General features: G+C 44.5%; 1 protein-coding gene across 24 annotated transcripts in view; it reads left to right on the top strand.

Annotated features, from left to right (window-relative positions):
• CCPG1 (cell cycle progression 1) overlaps nt 1-24,894 on the top strand; it is a 55,897-nt gene that overhangs the window by 2,228 nt on the left and 28,775 nt on the right. For 16 of the 24 annotated variants that reach the window (XR_008513596.1, XM_054531521.2, XM_054531519.2 and 13 more), the window contains exons 2-3: nt 16,789-16,857; nt 23,698-23,812. Coding sequence is in view for 23 of the 24 variants with exons in the window: in XM_054531521.2 (XP_054387496.1) it covers nt 16,798-16,857; nt 23,698-23,812 (175 nt within the window). In the remaining variant the exon portion in view is untranslated. Of the gene's footprint in view, nt 1-7,918; nt 8,019-16,788; nt 16,858-23,697; nt 23,813-24,894 lie in introns of those variants that run through there. The other 8 variants (XM_054531522.1, XM_054531520.1, XM_054531515.1 and 5 more) reach the window with 2 other exon arrangements.

Genomic DNA, 24,894 nt, shown 5'->3' with positions numbered 1-24,894 from the left:
ACTCTTATGCAAAAAAAAAAAAAAAAAAAAGGCAGCAATTCCAGTTATGGACTCTATGAACATTACTTTAAAAAGAAAATAAGGGCCTAGTGCGGTGGCTCATGACTGTAATCCCAGGACTTTGGGAAGCCAAGGCAGGCGGATCACTTGAGGTCAGGACTTCAAGACCAGCTTAGCCAACATGGCAAAACCCCGTCTCTACTAAAAATACAAAAATTAGCTGGGCATGGTGGTGGATGCCTGTAATCTCAGCTATTCAGGAGGCTGAGGCGGAGAATCGCTTGAACCCGGGAGGCGGAAGTTGCAGTGAGCCGAGATCATGCCACTGCACTCTAGCCTGGGTGACGGAGTGAGACTGTCTCAAAAACACCAAATAAGCAACAACAGTAAAAAAACACAGGCAAAGTCCCTGTTGCTGCATCTGTAGACTATATGAGTTTAAGTGTAAATTATTTGGAGAGTAGGGACAATAAATGAATTAGTTGGACTCGAAGAAAATAACAGATGTGACAATTCGTAGCATTTGTAGATCTCATTTTATTTTTTTGAGATGATGTCTTGCTCTGTCACCTAGTCTGGAGTGCAGTGGCTTGGACACGACTTACTACAGCCTCCTGGGCTCAAGTGATCCCAACCCAGCCTCCCACACAGCTAGGGCCACAGGCACATGTCACCAGGCCTAGGCCTGGCTAATATTTTTTTTGAGACAGAGTCTCGCTCTATTGTATGGTAGCTCAGTCTCGGCTCACTGCAACCTCTGCTTCCTAGTAGCTGGGATTACAGTGTGATTCAAGCTGAGTTCAAGTGTGATTCTCGCGCCTCAGCCGCCCGGTAGCTGTCACGTGTCACAGACATGTGACACCATGCCCCACTAAATTTTTTTTTGAGACAGAGTTTCGCTCTTGTTGCCTAGGCTGGAGTGCTATGGCAAGATCTCAGCTCACCGCAACCTCCGCCTCCTGGGTTCAAGCGATTCTCCCGCCTCAGCCTCCCGAGTAGCTGGGATTACAGACATGCGCCACCAGGCCGGCTAATTTTGTATTTTTTTTAGTAGAGACAGAGTTTTTTCCATGTTGGTCAGGCTGGTCTCAAACTGCCGACCTCAGGTGGTCTGCCTGCCTTGGCCTCCTAAAGTGCTGGGATTATAGGCGTGACCCACTGCCCCGACCTAATTTTTGTATTTTTAGTAGAGACTGGGTTTTGCCATGTTGGCCGGGCTGGTCGTGAACTCCTGGCCTCAAGTGATCTGTCCGCCTTGGCCTCCCAAAGTGCTGGGATTACAGGCGAGTAGCTGGGATTACAGGCACACACCACCATGCCCGGCTAATTTTTGTATTTTTAGTAGAGATGGGGTTTCACCATAATGGCCAGGATGGTCTCGATCTCCTGAACTCGTTATCTGCTTGCCTGGGTCTCCCAAAGTGCTGGCATTACAGGCGTGAGCCACTGCGCCTGGCTCTAATTTTAAAATTTTATGTAGAGGCAGGGTCTCGCCTGGCCCTAATTTTAAAATTTTATGTAGAGGCAGGGTCTCGCTATGTTGCCCAGGCTGGTCTCTTTGAACTCCTGGGTTCAAGCGATTTTCCTGCCTTAGCCTCCCAGGGTGCTGGATACAGGCATGAGAGCTCCATGTTTGGCCTGTACATCCCATCTTTTGATCTGATTTCTTTTCACCTTGTACAGTTAAATCAGAGGTGAAAGTGATTAGCTTTTCTTCAGTTAAGCCTGGAAAATCTTAAACTTGTTAACATTGAATCATGTTGAGTACCATGTTTCATATGTCTGATATTTTGGCTTATGTCTATTTTTGGTTTTATTTTTTGTTACGGTTATGTTGGATATGGACTGGTAAGTAGTGTAATCAGTCATTAGCCCACATTTTGCTTTCTGTTGTAAAGGGCTACATTATTCTTCCATAGTAATATACAGTACATTTTCTTTTTTTTTGCTACTATCAGCCCTTAAAAATTAAGGGAGTTTACCTTAACACCAAGTGTCCATTAACACTTGATAAAATATCTATTCTAAAGTGTTTTACAAAAAACACTTGTAACACGTTGTTTTTCAGGTTATGGTGTTCATATTTTATTTTCTTAGGTTGCCTTCTTTGGAGCTTGCCTACTCCAAATGTCAATTTCTTTTCAATATTTTTTACCTTATAATTTTGTATATTCTGTGTACTGAGTTGGCTCAATATGTTATTAGGCTTTGGGTCCATTCACAGGGCATAAGAAATTCATAATTGATTAACATGTCTGATTTACTAACTCATTCCACAGTATTGTTATATGGGTTGTATAATTATATTCTTATTCAAGTTAAAGAAAGACTTTTAAAAATTAGGTGCATATGAACTGCTAAAATCATGGAAGTTGTAGTTTTTGAACATGTTAAGAACATGAACACAGCAGCAAGGCCTGTTAAGTCCAAGGTACTTTAAACAAAAAATGCAGACTCATCTAACAGTGCAGAACTGCTGGAGGCTGAATTATGTTTGTGTTTCTTTGTGGTGAAGATGAGGAAGTTGCAGTATTGTAAGTGATAAAGGATTACATTTTCACAAATTTCCTTCCTGACAGTTCCGTAATTTTAACTAGACTAAAACACTTGGTTTCAAAGGTCATTTGCAATGTATTCCACCGGATAAACTTGGCCATATTTTCTCTCAATTTGAGTTCTAAGATGAAATTCAGCCCTATAATATGGGAAGGATTGTAATTAAGTGATAAATAAAGGGATTTTTTTCCCCCAAAGGGTATTTAATGTGTGGAAAGCTCTTTAGGGCTTATAGAATTACCTGAGGAAGTATTAGAAAATAAGAAGTGTGAGTTAAGTATTTTTTTCTGTCATCACAGGAAGCCTGAAATCTTTTTTTTTTTTTAAGTACTTATCCAAATCACTATTTGGATAAAATCTTACAAAATCTACTTCTGGTTCATATTGCCAGCATGTTGAAATGTAAAAAGAGCATTAGGTTGGAAATCAGAGGATTTTTAATGATGTTGAGGAAGTAATTATTTATAATTTTCTGTTCGTTTTCATTTGGAATTTGTAAATAATAGCAAGCTGCCTTTATGGGGGTATTTGTGAAGATTAAATCAGATATGAAAATGAAATTGCTTTGTAAGTGGTGGAGTTATCTACTCATATGAAGTATTATTGTACTAAGTGCATTTACATAAAGCACTTATATATTTGAAGTGTGATGCCTTGATGTGATAAATACTTTTTGATAGGAAGTTTGATAAAGAAAAAAAGTCAAATGGGGTATTCATTTGATTTCTTGGTAGAGACTGGTGGCTTTTTCCAGACTGAAGGAAACCTGGCTCCTCTCCTGACTGTGACTTTGCACTCTGTTGCATTAAATGTCCTGAAACTGCAGTGTACTTCTGTGGTTGAGCTTTTAATTTTGGTTTTGATTTGTTTGAATCTCACTTCTATAAGTGTAAGAATGGTCATCAGTCTAGTTTGACAACAGGAAGTGGCTATTGTTTTTAATATTCTCAAATGGATCTTTAAGTTGATTTCATGAACAATGAGACTACATTGAATGTGAAATCTCAGGTCCTCTGAGAAATACATTTCATGTTTAAAGCATTGTCTTTGAGCCAAAGAAATAATGGAGTTTAGATTTTTCCTTCTGGGGAAGTTATCTCTGGCTATGAGAGGATCTGACCCTTGAGATTAACTTCAAGTTAGGTTGATATATAGAATACTTATGATAAAGAAAAAGTATTTTAGAAACAAGTACATATTGGCTGGGTGTGGTGGCTCACACCTGTAATCCCAGCACTTTGGAAGGTCGAGGCGAGTCGATCACCTGAGGTCAGGAGTTTGAGACCAGTCTGGCCCAACATGGTGAAACCCCGTCTCTATTAAAAATACAAAAATTAGCCTGACTTGGTGGTGTGTACCTGTAGTCCCAATTACTCAGGAGGCTGAGATGGGAGGATCGCTTGAGCCAAGGAGTTTGAGGTTACAGTGAGCTGTGATGGCGCCACTGTACTCCCGCCTGGGTGAGTGACAGAGCGAGATCCTGTCTCTAAAAATAAAGCTATAATAAAGACATTAACAAATAAAATTGGAGCTATTTATCAAAACTTTGAACTTAATACTAATTAATAAAGTAGATCAAGGAAAAAAGTAAGTAGTGTAAGCTACCATTAGACAAATTATGCTGAGAAGTATAGTAAATGCTATAGATTCAGGGGAAAATGAAATCAGTGTATGTCAGAAACAGTGATCTAGGAAAATTTCATGGGAGAAGACAGCTTTAAATACAGAAATCAGAATGAAGGAAGAAAAGCATTTCAGAAGTGAAGACATGGAGTTAGGGTTGTCCATTTTGTGTTCAGAAGACAGCAATTAAATTACTTCGGCAAGATGAGGAGGAAAGCTAATCAGATTAGTTGCAAGTTAGGTTAGAACCAGATAGTGGGAGCTTTTCAGTGTCACACTAAGGAGTGTGTCTTTATTGTACAGAATACTTACTCTTAAAGTCGGGCAGACTCTTTGAGCGGGAAGAAAAACATTTTAGCACTGGGTATAAGTGTATGTAACCTACAGTCTCTTTCATCTTTGCCTCTATGTTTATAGGGTAGTGGTTTTTTTTTTTTGAGACGGAGTTTCATTCTTACTGCCCAGGCTGGAGTGCAATGGCGTGGTCTCGGCTCACTGCAACCTCCACCTCCCGGTTCAAGCGATTCTCCTGCCTCAGCCTCCCGAATAGCTGGGATTACAGGCATGGGCCACCATGCCCGGCTAATTTTTGTATTTTTAGTAGAGACGGGATTTTGCCGTATTGGCCAGGCTAGTCTTGAACTCCTAACCTCAGGTGATTCACCCGCCTCGGCCTCTCAAAATGCTGGGATTATAGGCATGAGCCACTGCGCCCAGCAGTAGTGTGTTTTTAGGGAGGGACAGGGAAGGTTGAAAAATGGCACTATAGAAAGCCGTCAGTACCATAGCAATTAAACCAGCGTTGTAGTGGTTCAGGAATAGAAAATAGATCAGTAGAACAGAATAGAGAACACAGAAATGGATTAATAAATGTGTGGGACTTTATATGATAAAAGGTGGCATTTCAAATTATAGAAAAAGTATGGAATATTCAATATTTGGTTTAATTTCCACTTCACACCAAAAGAAAAAAATCCAAATGCATGAATTAAACAGCTAAATGTAAAAGCCAAAAACTCTGGAAGTATTAGTAGAAAATACAGGAGAATAATTTTATAATCTTGGGAGCAGGAAAAGCTTTCTAAAACAAGATACAAAATCTAGATACTATAAAAGACACCCTGTTTTCCAGCCTCTACATTGACTTTAAAATTTGAAACATAATAAAGATACTTTAAAAATGTTTGAGGCATGCTAGAACATTAATTCATGACCCAACTTATAAGGAACTACAAATCAGTAATGGCAATCCAATAGGAAAGTGAACATATGAATATAGATGCTTCACAGAAAAGGAGATGAGGATAGCCAGTAAACACAAGATGCACAGCCCCACTGAAGTCTTCCGGGAAGTGCAGATTAAGGAATTTATTATTTTTCTCATGAGATGAGCGGAAATTAAAGATGGTTGTTACTCTGTTGGTGGGATTGTGGAGAAATAGGTACTTTCATATGGTGTTGTTGGCAGCAACTTTGTACTACCTTTGGGAGAGCAGTTTAGCAATATCTATAATTTTGTTTGTTTGTTTTGTTTTTTGTGGTTTTTTTTTTTGAGATGGAGTTTCACTGGAGTGTGCCTGGCCTTTTTAATTTATTTTTGAGATGGAGTCTGGCTCTGTAACCCAGGCCTTAGTGCAGTGGTGTGATCTCGGCTCACTGCAACCCCCACCTCCTGGACTCAAGCGATTCTCCTGCCTCAGCCTCCCAAGTAGCTGGGATTACAGGCACGCACCACCACGCCTGGCTAATTTTTGTATTTTAGTACAGATGGGGTTTCACCATGTTGGCCAGGCTGGTCTCGAACTCCTGACCTCGTGATCCTCCCACTTCGGCCTCCCAAAGTGCTGGGATTACAGGTGTGACTCACCACCCCTGGCCTTTTTTTTTTTTTTTTTTTTTTGAGGTAGAGTATCTTGTCCAGGCTGCAGTGCAGTGGTATTATCTCGGCTCACTGCAACCTCCACTTCTGGGTTCAAGCAATTCTCGTGCCTCAGCCTCCCGAGTAGCTGGGATTACAGGCTCCTGCCACCATGTGGGCCTAGCTAATTTTTTTGTATTTTTAGTAGAGATGGGGTTTCGCCATGGGCCAGGCTGGTCTCAAGTGATCCTCCCAAAGTGCTGGGATTACAGGTGTGAGCCACCACACCCGGCTAATTTGTTGTATTTTTAGTAGAGATGAGGCTTCATCATGTTGCCCAGGCTGGTCTCAAACTTGTGAGTTCAAGCGATTTGCCTGCCTTGGCCTCCCAAAGTATTGGAATTACAGACGTGAGCCAATGGGCCCGGCCTGTGGCTTTTCGTGGAGTTCTTAGAACGTAAGTTTTCTGTGCTGTTGTGCTTTCTACTTTCTGTACCTTTTGGAATGTCTTCACTTTCCAGTCCCTTTTACCTAGATAATTTGAATTACTCTCTGAAGGCTCAACCTGCTTCTCATAAGTTACAGACTTTGCTTCTTAAGGATCTTTTTTATCAGTTTCATTTTGATATTTTAGATATGAATTCAATTTGGTTGACGGAGTCTTGCTCTGTCACCCAGGCTGGAGTGCAGTGGCAGAATCTTGGCTCACTGTAATCTCTGCCTCCCGGATTCAAGTCATTCTTCCGCCTCAGCCTCCCAAGTAGCTGGGACTAAAGGTGCCCACCACCATGCCCGGCTAGTTTTTTTTGTTGTTTGTTTGTTTGTATTTTTAGTAGAGATGGGGTTTTCACCATGCTGGCCAGGCTAATCTCGAACTGTACCCGGCCTCACAGTTGGTCTTTTTAATATTTAGCTTATCTCTAGGTGTTTCATCCATAGAACTAAATCTCAGTTGTGTTCAGGCACAAAAAAGATGGAAAACTACTCATTCATTCTTCACAACTGTTTTCAGGACTTCAAGGAGGCCTTCCCTAACCACCGTATTTAACATTCCAGTTCTTGCACCATCCCCACCCCTACTCTGCCCTCACTTTTTTCTCCGTGGCACTGGGCGCCAGCTGGATAACTGTGTCTTCAAAAAGTACTTTTCTTTGGGGGAGTTTTTTCTTAGAAGAGTTCATGGCACACAGTAGGTACTCAATAAGCATATGTTGAATGAATGAATGCAATTTCATGTTCCGGATGAGGATAGGCTCATTTAAAATATTTCCATACGTTTATTAGACAAAAAGTAGACTTCAAAAAAGTTTTCATGCTGGGCACAGTGGCTCACACCTGTAATCCCAGCACTTTGGGAGGTCAAGGCAGGCGGATCACAAGGTCAAGAGATCGAGACCATCCTGACCAACATGGTGAAACCCCGTCTCTACTAAAAATACAAAAATTAGCTCGGCATGGTGGTGTGCACCTGTAATCCCAGCTGCTTGGGAGGCTGAGGCAGGAGAATCTCTTGAACCCGGGAAGCAGAGGTTGCAGTGAGCCGAGATTGTGCCACTGCACTCCAGCCTGGAGACAGAGTGAGACTCTGTCTCAAAAAAAAAAAAAAAAAAAAGTTTTCATTAGTTGGGATCTTGTATCCTCTTCCCTTTCTCAAGTGATGTGTTTTAAAGCAGACATTTTCATATCGTTTGGCGGAGGTGAAAGACCCAGTCCTTTTGAAAAGTATTTTAGAAATACGTTCTTGAAAGCACTCCAGACTGACTCGCTTATCTTTGGTCACATGACAGTACAGCTGTACTTTGAGGCCTTTGCCTATAGCCTATTGGTTGCCTTACTTCGGAATTGTAGACGTGTGGGAGAATAATGCTCCCATTCTTCTCCATCTTTTCTAGTTCTAGAAGATATAATGGTAATGGAAACCTCACCTTTTTCATAGTAAAATGTAGCTACCCAGGAATGATGAGGGGCACCATCATATCAGGTAATGTTCATTCCAGTTATATTTTATGAGGTGAAATTGACATTGTTGTTGTGTTATTCTTACAGATTTTGACAGCCTCCACCAAAGTGTTTTTAAATGACTTATTTAGCCTATAACTCTTCCCTGAATTCAGTCTCCAGACACCTACTTGATGTTTCCTCTTGGATAATAACTATCTCAGATTTAAAATGATCCAAACCAATTTGCTGGTTTTCTTTTCTTCTTCTTCTTCTTTTTTTTTCTTGAGATGGAGTCTTTTTCTGTCTCCCAGGCTGGAGTGCAGTGGTATAGTCTCAGCTCCCTGCAACCTCCACCTCCCGGGTTCAGGCGATTCTCCTGCTTCAGCCTCCCGAGTAGCTGGGACTATAGGCATCCACCAGACCACCTGGTCAATTTTTGTATTTTTAGTAGAGACAGGGTTTCACCATGTTGGTCAGGCTGGTCATGAACTCCTTACGTCAAGTGATTTGCCCACCTCGGCCTCCCAAATTGCTGGGATTACAGGTGTGAGCCTCCACGCCCGACCCAATTTACTGATTTTCTTCTCATAACCTGCTCTTTTTCAAGTCTTCCTGCCTCAGTAACTATTCCATTCTAGTACTCGGTGAGGCCAGGAGTCATCCTTTATACCACATATTCAATACATCAGGAAGTCCTGTTGGCTCTACCTTTGAAATCCGTGTATAATCTGTCCATTTCTCGCTGTCTTCACTGCCACCATTCTAGTCCAAACCACCATCATGTCTCACCTGGATTATCATAGTAGCCATGCAAATGAACTTCTTGCTTCTGCCTTTGCTCCCCCACAATGCTGTCCCAGTAGGTAGCCAGAGTGATCTTTTATTCCTTTTCTCAAAACCCTTCTGTGACTTTTAGTTCTCACTCAGAGTGAAAAGCTAAAACGCTTTTTAAAAGGAGTCTTAGGATCTGTAAGCCCTACTCAGTCTGTCCCCTTGCCACCCTGTTTATTATCTTGTGGGGTTTTTTTGTTTTTTTGTTTTTTTTTGAGACGGAGTCTCGCTCTGTCACCCAGGCTGGAGTGCAGTGGCGCAATCTCGGCTCACTGCAAGCCCCGCCTCCCGGGTGCACGCCATTGTTCTGGCTCAGCCTCCGAAGTAGCTGGAACTACAGGCGCCCGCTACCACGCCCGGCTAATCGCCCAGCTAATTTTTTGTATTTTTTGTAGAGACGAGGTTTCACTGTGTTAGCCAGGATGGTCTCGATCTCCTGACCTCGTGATCCGCCCACCTCGGCCTCCCAGAGTGCTGGGATTACAGGCGTGAGCCACCGCGCCCGGCCTATCTTGTGTTTAATCTCTACCTCTCTCCTGCTAGCAGGCCTCCTTGCTATTTCTCAAAGGTAGAGCTCTGATCTCAGCTTTATAGCTACTATTTCTTAAATGCTCTTCCTCCAGTTAACTGTATATAATGGTGCCTCACTCATTCAAATCTTTGCTCACATATACTTTAGCAATGAAGCTTGCCCTGACCATCCTTTTTAGAGTTAAGCTTCTCTATCCCAGCATAAATCTATCCCAGAATAAATCTCTTCAAATATTTTACAGGGTTTGACTCTTTTTGTCAACATAAGTCTAAGGTTTTTGACCTGAATGTGTGGTGACTCTTGCTTGTAATGGCTGTATTGGTTTTGGCTACTGCAATTCTGTGAGTTAGCAGAAATAGGAGGAGCAGCAGGAAGATGATTTCAGTATTGTAGCTGTTGTGTGTTAAACACTTGAGAAACCTGCAAGGGGACATCAAAAGCAATTGGAAATATATGACTGGAGATCGAGTTAAAGAAACTACTCTGAGGAATGAAAGGAAGCCTGAGCCTAAAGAGAGCTTCAAGTTTATTGTCTTCACAAAGTATTCTTCTTTTTATAACTGTATGATTTCTTAGCCTTTGTAACTGTCCTCTAAATTCTGCTTATTTCTAAATTACTATTAGTAAAGCTCTTAAAATGGGGAGGGTTTATACATTTACCAATGGTCACAATAATGGGAGAGGAAGCTCATGGATTTCTCCAGAATTTTGAGTTTTTTTTTTTGGAGGTGGAGTCTTGCTCTGTTGCCCAGGCTGGAGTGCAGTGGTGCGATCTTGGCTCACTGCAACCTCCACCTCCTGGTTTCAAGTGATTCTCCTGACTCAGGCTCCCGAGTAGCTGAGACTACAGGCGCACGCCAGCATGCCCGACTAATTTTTGTATTTTTAGTAGAGATGGGGTTTCACTATGTTGGCCAGGTTGGTCTTTAACTCCTGACCTCGTGATCTGCCCGCCTTGGCCTTCCAAAGTGCTGGGATTACAGGTGTGAGCCACCGCACCCAGCCTAATTTTGAGTTCTGTAAAGAGCAATTAACTGCACTATCACCCAGACGTGGTTACCTTTCTTGTTTATTGATTGCTTAATATGTATTTAGCATTCATTCAATATGTGTTGGGAATACATTATAGGCTGCTAAATAAGCAATCACAGCACAATATTCTATATTAAGTGCTAGATGCAGAAAATAATAGTCTTAGGGATGGGGTCAAGGGATGGTTCTCAAAGGAAGTGAACCTTTAGCTGAGACAAGCAGAGGAATTTGGGTGGAGGTAAAGGGATGGGCAACTGATCAGAATATGTAAAGCCCTGGAGTAAAGACAAAGCCAAGCATTTTGAGGGGAATTGAGAAGGTTGGGCAAAGGGGGAATGAATTAAAAGAGATGAGAGCTAGAGATAAAATACTTGATATTCAAGGCTTTGGGGCATTATCTTGAAGAAAATCTTAACATTTTAAAGGAATTACATAATGAGATTATCATTTTAAGATCTCTAGCTATAATGAGGAGGTTCAAACTGCCAGGGGGCTTTCATATTCACTGTGTCTAGGATAGGGCTTAAAAAGTTATTTATTTATTTTTTTGCTTTGATTGTAGTACACGCCCAACATTTTGAGAACAGCTGAATTAATAGAGTTCTTTAGTAAGCCTGTTAGTTTTGCTTATCCAAATTGTCGTGGTGGTGTTAGGGCCAGCGGCAAATCTTTTTTTCTCTTTTGGGCTGGATGGTGTTACCAAAACACCAGGGGTTTGGTCTAGGTCCTGCTGCTTGCCTCACAGAAAGCCAGTCACAGACGAGTCTTGCTAGGGAAGAAGGCTTTAATTGGGTGCTGCAGCCAAGGAGATGGGAGATCAGTCTCAAATCCATCTCTGACTGACTAAAATTAGAGGTCTATATAGCAGAGAAGAAATGTAACCATGTGTGGGCAAACAGGAATTAGAGAGGGGTGAGGAAGAGAAGTTGGTCAACAGGCAGCAGGTGGTCAGTTAAGCAATCATACAGTCTCTGGCTTCTCATTGTCCAGTTGCAGTGGTCTGTTAAGTAAGTTTCAGCTTCTTAATACTATCTAGGAGGCCTGATGGTTTGTTTCCTAAGAAAGGAGCTTAGATAACACAAATAGAACTTTCTCAAGTTTTAAGACTGTGAGGATCAATTTTTGTGTTTATTCAAAGAAACCATGAAGATCAGTTCTGTGGGATAATTGGCTGGTTTCAATGTTATCTTTCACTGAAGGAAGTAAACAAAGCATTAAACTGGGGCCTGATTAAAGTGGGCTTATTGATTTGAGAAATTCAAGTATGGTAAGTTGTCCCAAGTCAGTAATGTATTTTACTTTTTTTTGAAATCTGTTAGAAGATGGGAGCAGGCAAAGGGAAGGAGGGAAGCTTTCACACAGTGGAGGAAGAATGCTTTTTAGGCTTCAGCCAGTTTTCTTATCACAAAGCCGTCACCTACTTCTTGTTTCATATACAATTTTTCCAGTTACCCAGTCACTTAAACCAGAAACCTGGGAGCTGTCCTACACTTTCTCCCTTCTATAGTTGGTTATTCAGTCCTTTAATAAAATAATCTTTAGGCTGTGTACAGTGGCTCACACCTGTAATCGTAGCACTTTGGGAGGCCGAGGTGGGTGGATCACTTGAGCCCAGGAGTTCGAGACCAGCCTACCAACCTAGCAAGACCCCGACTCTTAAAAAGAAATTAGCTGGGCAGGGTGGCATATACCTGTATAGTCCTAGCTACTTGGGAGGCTGAGATGGGAGCATCTACTTGAAGCTGGGAGTTCAAGGCTGTGTTACTGGTGGAGGGTGTCCAGGTTCTTGGCATCTTGAACAAAGAACTGGACAAAACACACAGACAAAGCAAGGAAAGGATGAAGTCAGAGATTTATTGAAAATGAAAGTACACTCCACAGTGTGGTGGCGGGCCCTAGCATAGGGGCTCAAGGGCGCCGTTACAGAATTTGTGGGGGTTTAAATACCCTCTAGAGGTTTCCATTGGTTACTTGGTGTACACCCTATGTGAATGGAGAGGTGAAGTAAAGTTACAAAGTCATTTACTTGGTATATGCCCTATGGAGAGGATATTTCCTGTCATAGCTGAAGTGTGAATTGGCCTAATGTTCCCTGCCTCCAGACCCTATTTTCCCATCTCAGCAAGCCGTGTTCATACTACTGTACTCTAGCCTGAGTGACAGAGTGAGACCTTGTATCCAAATAATGATAAAAATAATAAAATAATCTTTCATGTCTTCTCAGATCTCTTCAAAACCCTTCCCACTATCTTCTAAACCCTTTCCCTCATCAACACTGGTTAAGTTTAGATGCTCATATTTTTCATGGAATATTATGTTGCTTCCTTGCATCCCACAGGTCTAGGGTTGTTGAGTTGCTTCCCTATCTTTAAAAAAAATTTTTTTTTTTGAGACAGGGTCTTGCTTTGTTACCCAGGCTGGAGTGCAGTCATGCAATCATAGCTCACTGCAACTTTGAACTCCTGAGCTCAAGTGATCCTCCTGCCTCAGCTTCCCAAGTAGCTAGGACAACAAGTGTGGGCCACCATGTCCTGCTGATTTAAAAATTTTTTTTGGTAGAGATGGAGAGTCTCACTATGTTGCCCAGCCTGGTCTTGAACGCCTGGCCTCAAGTATTCCTCCCACCTCAGCCTCCGAAAGTGCTGTTACAGGTGCAAGCTGCCACTCTTGGCCCTGCCATCTTAATATATGCTATTTTATTTTATTTATTTGTTTATTTATTTTGAGACGGAGTTTCCCTCTTGTTGCCCAGGCTGGAGTGCAATGATGCCATCTCGGCTCACCGCAACATCCGCCTCCTGGGTTCAAGCAATTCTCCTGCCTCAGCCTCTCGAGTAGCTGGAATTACAGGCGCTTGCCACCATGCCCGGCTAATTTTTTGTATTTTTAGTAGAGACAGGGTTTCATCATCTTGGCCAGGCTGGTGTTGAACTCCTGACCTCATGATCTACCCGCCTTGGCCTCCCAAAGTGCTGGGATTATAGGCGTGAGTCACTGCACCTGGCCAAATCTGACCAGATGTAACCGCTCATGCCTGTCATCCCAGCACTTTGAGAGGCCAAGGGAGGTGGATCACTTGAGCTCAGGAATGTGAAACCAACCTGGGCAACATGGCAAAACCCTGTCTTTACAAAAAATACAAATATTAGGCATGGTGGTGCACACCTGTAGTTCCAGCTACTCAGGAGGCTGAGGTGGGAGGGTAGCTTGAGCCTGGGAGGTCAACGCTGCAATGAACTGTGTTCATGTCACTGCACTCCAGCCTGGGTGACAAAGCGAGATCCTGTCTCAAAAATTAAAAAAAACATCATAGCCAGGTGCGGTGGCTTCACGCTTATAATCCCAGCACTTTGGGAGGCTGAGTTGGGTGGATCACGATGTCAGGAGATGGAGAATCTCCTGGCCTTTAGTAGAGATGGTGAAACCCCATCTCTACTAAAAGTACAAAAATTAGCTGGGCATGGTGGCGCGTGCCTGTAATCCCCACTACTCGGGAGGCTGAGGCAGGAGAATTGCTTGAACCGGGGAGTCAGAGGTTGCAGTGAGCTGAGATGACGCCACTGCACTCCAGCCTGGTGACAGAGTGAGACTCCGTCTCAAAAAAAAAAAGAAAAAATCAAATGTGATCTTTTAAACTACATTTGTACTAGATTGTCTTTTTTATTTTTTTAAAGAATTTTCATATTCTTTTACATTTTTCTGCCTTTGTTTTTCCTGCGTGATGCGTTTTCCTTTTTCACTGGGACATCTTTCCTTGTCATCGGATCTTTTGATTTTTTTTTTTTTTTTCAGGAATCGGAAATCGTTTTGTTTGTTTTTTGCGATGTTGCCCAGGCTGATCTTGAACTCTTGGACTTGAGCAGTCCTTTCGTCTTGGCCTCTCAGCGTTGGGGTTACAGATGTGAGCTACCACACCTAGCCCTTTTTTTTTTTTAAAGAGTCAAGGTTTCACTGTGTTACCCAGTCTGGAGTGCAGTGGCAATTCACAGGCATGATCATTGTGGCTCTTAACAGCCTTGGACTCCTGGCCTCAAGGGATCTTCCTTCCTCAGTCTCCCAAGTAGCTGGGATTAATAGGCACTCTCCACTGCTCCCGGCTCCAGAAATCTTCATTTTAATGTAGTATCTCAATTTTTAAATTTTGACAACTGTTAATTTACTTTAAAAAATGCTATCAAATTTGCAACCTCATTTATAGAGACTTCCTTGATCATTCTTCTTTCCCTCTGCAAATTTAATTGCTCAGTCTTTGTGTATTTCTATGTCATGCATAATTTTCAAGCTATTATAAACATGATTCTCATACAAATAGACGTTGATACATATCAAAAACTTTTTTGAAAGTCCTGAAAAATAGTGGAATAAGAAATTGGGATTTATATATTCAGTTTAGGCCAGGTGCAGTGGCTCACGCTTGTAATCCCAGCACTTTGGGAAGCTGAGGAGAGCGGATTGCTTGAGGCCAGGTCTTCCGGACCAGCCTGGCCAACATGGCCAAACCTTGTCTCTACAAAAAATATAAAAAATTTAGCTGGGCATAGTGGCACATGCCCAGCTACTTATGGGGCTGAGGCGGGAGGATCGATTGAGCTTGGGAGGTCAGGGCTGCGGTGAGCCATGATTATGCCATTGCACTCAAGGCTGTATGACAGAACAGGACCCTGTCACACTCAAAAAAAAGAAAAGAAATATAGTCAGTTTAATAAAGAATGCAGACTGGTTGAATGAGAAATTGGGATTTATATAGTCAGTTTAATAAAGAATGCTGAAATAAAATTGCTAAGATATAAACGTGATTAATATCCTACAGGGTATTTAAACTGTAGCTTTTTGGATAACCTCTACTGAATGGACAGAAAAATTTTATTTTACTCTAGTAGTTTTCTGTAAGTTTACCTTTAAATTTATAGAGTTATAAACTGCCTGGGCCTTAATTGAAATTAGAAATAATTAGATGACCTCAGGTGAACCTATTACAAAATGCTCTGTGATAACATTAAAAGTCACACAATTGATATCTTATTTCAGGTTTTGAATAATTCATTTGAAACATGTTAATTTTTATACTATTAGCGACCAACGTTTTTGTATCCTCTCTTTTTGAAATATTAATGTACAAGAGTTTTCAGAATAATTAACAGATTATATAGCTCTGACTTGAGGCCAGAGTTTGAGACCAGCCTGGCCAACATGGTGAAACCTCGTCTCTACTAAAAATACCAAAAAAACAAAACAAAACCCCCAAAAACAGATTATATAGATCTGTATTTTTGCCCTGTTCTCATTTGAGCACTAGTTCCGTATTGTCTGCAGTAGAGTTCTATTAGAACTTGGATCTAATGTGTTCACAGTATGTGTCCAATAACAGAAGCATAAGACACATGTAGAATAAATCAGTAGGAATACTATTTGCTTTAATAAGTTGGGTTTTGAAGTTTAAAGGAGTTTCAGATAGAAAAAGAAAAAACCAGGTGGAGTGACCATTGTGTGCTGGTTTAGGGCTTGAGTCCAGGTTGTTGCCAGTGACCAGATGTTTCTGACCAACCTCTGGTGTCTTCCCCCCTGCCCCAACTTTAACACAACTGAAGTATTGCTGACACAGTTATTTTCATAAAAACAGTTTGATTGCCGGGCACAGTGGCTCACGCCTGTAATCCCAGCACTTGGGGAGGCTGAGGCAGGCGGATCACGAGGTCAGGAGTTCGTGACCAGCCTGGCCAACATAGTGAAACCCCGTCTCTACTAAAAATACAAAAATTAGTGGGGCATGGTGGCACGTGCCTGTAGTCCCAGCTACTCGGGAGGCTGAGGCAGGAGAATCACTTGAACCCGGGAGGCGGAGGTTGCAGCAAATCGAGATTGCGCCACTGCACTCCAACCCGGTTGACAGTTCGCGACTCCGTCTCAAAAACAGTTTGATCATGTTTCTTCTCTGTTTGAAAAATGTAAATTGCTTCATGCTGCCAACATACAGACTTCATTTTCTTGGCATAGGAGCTTTTCAATTTCCCTCTGCTTCTCAGTTTCTGCAGTCATGTTTTTCACACCTTACTGTTCATTGAAAATAGAGTCCTTTACTGTTGCTGCCTGCTCCCCATTCACGATTATCCTTTTCCTTCACCTCTGTCTGGCCAAATGCTACATTTTCTTTTAGACATAACTTTCTTCTTCATTCCAACAATATAACTGTTGAGACTGTTCTAGTCCAGGAGGGTCTCCTTATCTTAGGAGTTTGCTTATATCTGTTCATACAGGTATGCAGTGCTATCATGTTCTGTATGGTGAATCTATGGGTGGCTTGTCTCTGTTTCACCTGGAAGACAGTAAACAACTTTTCAAACTTAGTGTCACATATAGTGCTTCCTATATAATTAAAAAAAGTGTCTCATGAGTCAATATGTTTTTGTATTTGTAGACCTGAAAGATGTCTGAAAATTCCAGTGACAGTGATTCATCTTGTGGTTGGACTGTCATCAGTCATGAGGTATGATATTTAATACTTTTTATAAGGTAATTTGTAATATTAACGTTACCAGTGATGTAAACTGTGTTCTTTGAAGATCAGTCTTTTTCTACCTTTAAGCAAAAAGTTCCAATGGACATTTTCCCTCTCATATTAAACTTCACTGCTGAAAACACTTCATGAGCCAGCATCTTCTGCATTATTGTACATAGCTTTGAGACATTAGGCAAATATTTATTTATTGAAGGTTTGTTATTGGTCAGGCCCTGTGCTTTACTTTCTTTTTTTTTTTTTTTTTTTTTTAATGAAGTATTTATTGATGATTCTTGGGTGTTTCTCGGAGAGGGGGATGTGGCAGGGTCATAGGATAATAGTGGAGAGAAGGTCAGGAGATAAACACATGAACAAAGGTCTCTGGTTTTCCTAGGCAGAGGACCCTGCGGCCTTCTGCAGTGTTTCTGCCCCTGGGTACTTGAGATTTGGGAGTGGTGATGACTCTTAAAGAGCATGCTGCCTTCAAGCATCTGTTTAACAAAGCACATCTTGCACCACCCTTAATCCATTTAACCCTGAGTTGACACAGCACATGTTTCAGAGAGCACGGGGCTGGGGGCAAGGCCATAGATCAACCGCATCCCAAGGCAGAAGAATTTCTCCTAGTCAGAACAAAATGGAGTCTCCTATGCCCACCTCTTTCTACACAGACACAGCAACAATCTGGTCTCTCCTTCCTTTCCCCACACTTCCCCCCCTTCTTTTCAACAAAACCGCCATTGTCCTCATGGCCCGCTCCCGATGGTCGCTGTCTCTTCGGGGCTGTTGGGTACACCTCCCAGACAGGGCGGCCGGGCAGAGGCGCTCCTCACCTCCCAGACAGGGCGGCCGGGCAGAGGCGCTCCTCACCTCCCAGACGGGGCGGCCGGGCAGAGGCGCTCCTCACCTCCCAGACGGGGCGGCCGGGCAGAGGCGCGCCTCACCTCCCAGACGGGGCGGCCGGGCAGAGGCGCTCCTCACCTCCCAGACGGGGTGGCCGGGCAGAGATGCTCCTCACTTACTCCCAGACGGGGTGGCAGCCAGGCAGAGGCGCTCCTCACCTCCCAGACGGGGCGGCCGGGCAGAGGCGCTCCTCACCTCCCAGACGGGGTGGCCGGGCAGAGACGCTCCTCACTTCCTCCCAGACGGGGTGGCAGCCAGGCAGAGGCGCTCCTCACCTCCCAGACGGGGCGGCCGGGCAGAGGCGCTCCTCACCTCCCAGACGGGGCGGCCGGGCAGAGACGCTCCTCACTTCATCCCAGACGGGGTGGCAGCCAGGCAGAGGCGCTCCTCACCTCCCAGACAGGGCGGCCGGCAGAGGCGCTCCTCACTTCCCAGACTGGGCGGCTGGGCAGAGGCGCTCCTCACTTCCCAGATGGGGTGGCCGGGCAGAGGCGCTCCTCACTTCCCAGACGGGGTGGCCGGGCAGAGGCGCTCCTCACTTCCCAGACGGGGTGGCGGCCAGGCAGAGGCGCTCCTCTCCTCCCAGACGGGGCGGCTGGGCAGAGGCGCTCCTCACTTCCCAGATGGGGCAGCCAGGCAGAGGCGCTCCTCACTTCCTCCCAGACGGGGTGGCGGTCAGGCAGAGGCACTCCTCACTTCCCAGACGGGGCGGCCGGGCAGAGGCGCTCCTCACTTCCCAGACGGGGCGGCCGGGCAGAGGTGCTCCTCACTTCCTCCCAGACGGGGTGGCGGCAGGGCAGAGGCGCTCCTCACCTCCCAGACGGGGCGGCCGGGCAGAGGCGCTCCTCACCTCCCAGACGGGGTGGCCAGGCAGAGGCGCTCCTCACTTCCCATACGGGGTGGCGGCCAGGCAGAGGCGCTCCTCACTTCCCAGATGGGGCAGCCGGGCTGAGGTGCTCCTCATCTCCCAGACGGGGCAGCTGGGCAGAGGTGCTCCTCACTTCCTCCCAGAGGGGGTGGCGGCCAGGCAGAGGCGCTCCTCACCTCCCAGACGGGGCGTCCGGGCAGAGGTGCTCCTCATGTCCCACACGGGGCCGCCAGGCAGAGGTGCTCCTCACTTCCTCCCAGACGGGGTGGCGGCCGGGCAGAGGCACTCCTCATCTCCCAGACGGGGCGGCCGGGCAGAGGCGCTCCTCACCTCCCAGACGGGGTGGCCAGGTAGAGGCGCTCCTCACTTCCCATACGGGGTGGCAACCAGGCAGAGGCGCTCCTCACTTCCCAGACAGGGCAGCCGGGCAGAGGCACTCCTCACTTCCTCCCAGACGGGGTGGCGGCCAGGCAGAGGCGCTCCTCACCTCCCAGACGGGGCGGCCGGGCAGAGGTGCTCCTCACTTCCCAGACGGGGTGGCCGGGCAGAGGTGCTCCTCACTTCCTCTCAGAGGGGGTGGCGGCCGGGCAGAGGCACTCCACCTCCCAGAGGGGGGGGCGGCTGGGCAGAGGCACTCCACTTCCCAGACGGGGCGGCCGGGCAGAGGCGCTCCTCACTTCCCAGACGATGGGCGGCCGGGCAGAGACGTTCCTCACTTCCTATATGGGATGGCGGCAGGGCAGAGGCGCTCCTCACTTCCCAGACAGGGCGGCCGGGCAGAGGGGCTCCTCACATCCCAGACGATGGGCGGCCAGGCAGAGACACTCCTCACTTCCTAGACGGGGTGGCCGCGGGGCAGAGGCTGTAATCTCAGCACTTTAAGAGGCCAAGGCAGGAGGCTGGTAGGTGGAGGTTGTAGTGAGCCGAGATCACGCCACTGCACTCCAGCCTGAGCACCATTGAGCACTGAGTGAGCGAGACTCCGTCTGCAATCCCAGCACCTCGGGAGGCCGAGGCAGGCAGATCACTCGAGGCCAGGAGCTGGAGACCAGCCCAGTCAACACGGCGAAACCCTGTCTCCACCAAAAATACAAAAACCATTCAGGCGTGGTGGCACGCTCCTGCAATCCCAGGCACTCGGCAGGCCGAGGCAGGAGAGTCACAGGAGCCCGAGGCAGGGAGGTTGCAGCGAACCGAGATCACGGCGGTACAGTCCAGCTTCGGCAACAGAGGGAGACTGAAAAAAGAAGGAGAGGGAGACCGAAGAAAGGGGAGAGGGGGAGGGGGAGGGGGAGGGGCTTTCATTTTCATATAATTTTGTCTTTTTTTTGAGACCGAGTCTCACTCTGTTGCCCAGACTGGAGTGCAGTGGCATGATCTGAGCTCACTGCAACCTCCACCCCACTGGACTCAAGTGATTCTCCTGCCTCAGCCTCCTGAGTAGCTGGAATTACAGGCGCCTGCTACCATGCCCAGCTAATTTTTGTATTTACAGTAGAGACGAGTTTCACCATCTTGGCCAGGCTGGTCTTAAGCTCCTGACCTCATGAGCCACCCGCCTCGGCTTCCCAACATGCTGGGATTACAGATGTGAGCCACTGTGCCTGGCCAATTTTGTCTTTTTTTTTTTTTTTTTTTTTTTTTTTTAAAGGGACAGGGTCTTGCTCTATTGCCCAGGCTAGAGTGCAGTGGCTGTTCACATGGGCAATCATAGTGCCATGTAACCTTTAACTCCTTGGGCTCAAGTGATCCTCCCAAGTAGCTGGGACTATAGGCATATGCCACCATACCCTGTTCTTAAATAATTTTGAATATTTCACTGTGATACATACTGTTTTCATTCTTATTTTATAGTTGAGAAAACTAAAGCTTAGAGAGGTTAAGTAATTTGGCCAAGATTATGCAGCTAGAAAATAGATCCTGGATTTGAACAGATCAGAAAGGAGAATGGAGAACATGTGTTCCACTTATGTTATATTAGCAGAACTTCACAGGAAAAAGGCCAGAACCCTATCACAAAATGAATTTTATAATAGAAGATTGATATACATACAACAAGTATACATAGCTTGTACATTTTATTTTCTCGTACCGGTGATATATGTTCACTATAGAAAAATGGCAGTATATTGATAAACAGAAATATACTTACTCCAGGTTTTAATGGACTTATCTATAATTTTCCCATTTGTTTTTAGGGTATTGTAAGCCTCACTTGTTTTCTTTTTTCTTTTTTCAGATGGAGTTTCGCTCTTGTTGTCCAGGCTGTCGCTCTTGTTGTCTTGTTGTACAGTGACGCAATCTCAGCTCACAGCAACCTTCGCCTCCTGGGTGTAAGCCATTCTCCTGCCTCAGCCTCCGGAGTAGCTGGGATTACAGGCATGTGCCACCACGCCCGACTAATTTTGTATTTTTAGTAGAGACAGGGTTTCTCCATGTTGGTCAGGCTGGTCTCGAACTCCCGACCCCAGGTGATCCGCCCGCCTCGGCCTCCCAAAGTACTGGGATTACGGGTGTGAGCCACCGTGCCCGGCCACTTGTTTTTTTAAGAAAAATTTTAGGCCAGGTGTGGTGGCTCATGCCTGTAATTCCAGCACTTTGGGAGGCCAAGGTGGGGGCAGATCACCTGAGGTCGGGCGTTTGAGACCAGCCTGACCAACATAGAGAAACCCCGTCTCTACTAAAAATACAAAATTAGCCAGGCGTGGTCGCACATGCCCGTAATCCCAGCTATTTGGGAGGCTGAGGCAGGACAATCACTTGAACCTGGGAGGCGAAGGTTGCAGTGAGCAGAGATCGTGCCATTGCACTCCAGCCTGGGCAACAAGAGTGAAACTCTGTTTCCAAAAAAGAAAAAAAAAACTAAAAAATTTTTGTTTTTTAAACTGTTAGTTAAGGTTCAGGTAGTTTTGTTTAGAAAACATTAACAGAAAAAAACAAGATTGCCTTTTCTGCATTAAAATTTCAAAATTTAAAAGGAACTGTATCATTTGAGATTGAGATGATGATTCTTTTTAAAATCTTCAGTGACTTTTCTATTTTTAGCTTGTTTTCTTCAAAGGATTAGATCAACTCCCATGGCAACTTCTCCTTCAAGGATAATTAACAATACAGGAGCAAGGCAGCTATGGGAGTCTTACCTGTGAGTCTGCAGGGTGGAGTATGACAGCAGACCTCTGGCACTCAGTCAAATGTATCATTAGGGTGTTCTGTACCGGATGTTATGTCCCAGACTGAATCATGTTTATACTTTTATCTCTCTTCTTCTATATCTGCTTTCCAGATTCTACTCTTTCTTGCTAATTTCTCTTACATGTGTCTCCTTTTCCTTTCCCATTACCGCCATTCTGATTTGGGCCAGAATTGGTTTCCCCAGCAATTCCTAATCCATAACCTTGCTTTAGCCTCCACCATTCTGCCACTATAGACAACCTCGGAGTCTTGCATTCCAAATTCTCATTAGGGCTCAACTTAAATGCTACTTTTTTCTTGTTTTTTTTTTTGAGATGGAGTCTCGCTCTGTCGCCCAGGCTGGAGTGCAGTGGCAGGATCTCTGCTCACTGCAAGCTCCGCCTCACCGGTTCACACCATTCTCCTGCCTCAGCCTCCCGAGTAGCTGGGACTACAGGCACCCGCCACCACGCTCGGCTATTTTTTTTTTTGTATTTTTGGTAGAGACGGTGTTTCACCGTGTTAGCCAGGATGGTCTCGATCTCCTGACCTCGTGATCCGCCCACCTCGGCCTCCCAAGGTGCTGGGATTACAGGCGTGAGCCACTGCACCCGGCCCTACTTTTTTCATGAATTCTTTTAATTTTTGCTGTCTTGAGTTATGTATACGCAAGAGAATGCAGACCTTTCGATTGCATGTGTCAGCAGACTATAGTGGGGACATAGGGAAAGACAGAATCACCTTAGTGGTTAACTTTGTTTTACAATTAAGACACAAAGAAAAATTGTATGATCCGCTATTATTAATGAAAAGACAGTCTGACATCAAAGTAGGAAAGATAACCTCAGAATAAAAAGATAGTCTAAAATTGTATAAGGAGAGTATTCATTAACCCTATAGGTTTATTTAATCCATGTCATTAAAGCTTTAGACATTTTTAGTTTATATTGCCATAATAAGTAGTTATTTGCATATGGCTGTTTCTCTGAATGTGTTGTAAAATTGAATTTTGGATTTGATTTTTTTTTTTTTTTTTTTTTTGAGATGGAGTTTTGCTTTTTTTGCCCAGGCTTGAGTGCAGTGGCACAATATCGGCTCACTGCAACCTCCACCTCCCACGTTCAAGCGATTCTCTTGCCTCAGCCTCTTGAGTAGCTGGGATTACAGGCACCTGCCACCATGCCCAGCTATGGATTTGAGTTTTTTTTTTTTTGAGACGGAGTCTCGCTCTGTGGCCCAGGCTGGAGTGCAGTGGCACGATCTTGGCTCACTGCAAGCTCTGCCTCCCGGGTTCACACCATTCTCCTGCCTCAGCCTCCCAAGTAGCTGGGACTACAGGGGCCCGCCACCACACCTGGCTAATTTTTTGTATTTTTAGTAGAGACGGGTTTCACCATGTTAGCCAGGATGGTCTCGATCTCCTGACCTCATGATCCACCGGCCTCAGCCTCCCAAAGTGCTGGGATTACAGGCGTGAGCCACCGCACCCAGCCAGATTTGAATTTTTTATATCCCACAGCATCTAGCAAAGTGCCTTGTCTAGAGTAGTTCCATAAATGTTAAGTAGAAATAAATTATGATAGAAATAACCAAATTTAGACCCTTATTCTCTGAAATTCAAATTTATTGCTTGAGCTCATAAAATAGAGCATTCCACTTTTGGGCTGACATGACTTAGAATTTAAACCTGAGACTCCATTGTGCCGTTTTCCTGCCATAGGCCTTTGTGGACTAAATTGAACAAAAGCTTGTCTGATTAGATACTGTTCCTTTGGAGTATGGCAGCATCTGAGTCTTTTAATAATGGAAGAAGCATTTACATGTAGTCAAATCTAGCTTTGAGGAGCTAATAGGCAAATAACTGAAAGATTATCACTTTTCCTTAGGGGTCAGATATAGAAATGTTGAATTCTGTGACTCCCACTAACAGCTGTGAGCCCGCTCCAGAATGTTCATCTTTAGAGCAAGAGGAACTTCAAGCATTGCAGTTAGAGCAAGGAGGTAAGTTGTTCACAAATCTGATTTTTTTTTAATAGGATATATGAATGATATTATGAGTCTTGCCTTCTTTCCAGGTGGGTGGCCTTTCTGGCTAATCTGAGTCATCATTGGAGGATTAGAACTTCAGTGTAGGTTGGGCACGGTGGCTCACACCTGTAATCCCAGCACTTTGGGAGGCTGAGGTGGGTGGATCATTTGAGGTCAGGAGTTCAAGAGCAGCCTGGCCAACATGGTGAAACCCTGTCTCTACTAAAAATACAAAAAATTAGCCGGGTGTATTGGCAGGCGCCTGTAATCCCAGCTACTCAGAAGGTGAGGCAGGAGACTCGCTTGAACCTGGGAGGCGGAGTTTGCAGTGAGCGGAGATTGTGCCACTGCACTCCAGCCTGAGCGACAGAGCGAGACTCCATTTAAAAAAAAAAAAAAACCAACAAAAAGAAACTTCAGTGTGGATTTGGTGAAGGCTCACAGAACCCGGAGTTGTCAGCCTGCCCCAGGGGTTTATTTGCAGCTGTAGTATATTTTTGGGCTTTCAGATACACTTTGTTGCTACATAGGTAACCAGTGACCAAAAAAGTGTTCCATGGTTTAACGTGAATTTGTTTGGTAGTTTCTATTTCCTTGTCATTTGTTTGGTAGTTTGTATTTACTTGTCATTATTAAAGTTAAGAAAAAAATTATTCATTGATCACAAGAGATTTACTTACCTCTTTTCCAGTTATTATCATGTTGATGGAGTTACGGACATGCCTCTCATTTTATTCTGCTTTGCTTTATTGTACTTCGCAGATACTACATTTTTTACAAATTGAAAGTTTGTGGCAACCCTGTGTTGAGCAAGTCTATTAATGCCATTTTTCCAATAGCATATTCTCACTTCATGTCTCTGTGTCTCATTTTTATAATTATAATATTTCATTTATTTTTATTTTATTATATTGAATTGAATTGAATTGGTGGAGTTTCGCTCTTGTTTCCCATGCTGGAGTGCAATGGTATGATCTTGGCTCACTGCAGCCTCTGCCTCTTGGGTTCAAGTGATCCTCCTGCCTCAGCCTCTTAGCTGGGATTACAGGCATGCG

The sequence above is a fragment of the Pongo abelii genome, chromosome 16, assembly GCF_028885655.2.
Source record: "Pongo abelii isolate AG06213 chromosome 16, NHGRI_mPonAbe1-v2.0_pri, whole genome shotgun sequence".
In the NCBI taxonomy this organism is placed as follows: domain Eukaryota; kingdom Metazoa; phylum Chordata; class Mammalia; order Primates; family Hominidae; genus Pongo; species Pongo abelii.
This window is presented reverse-complemented; position numbering and strand designations above follow the sequence as displayed.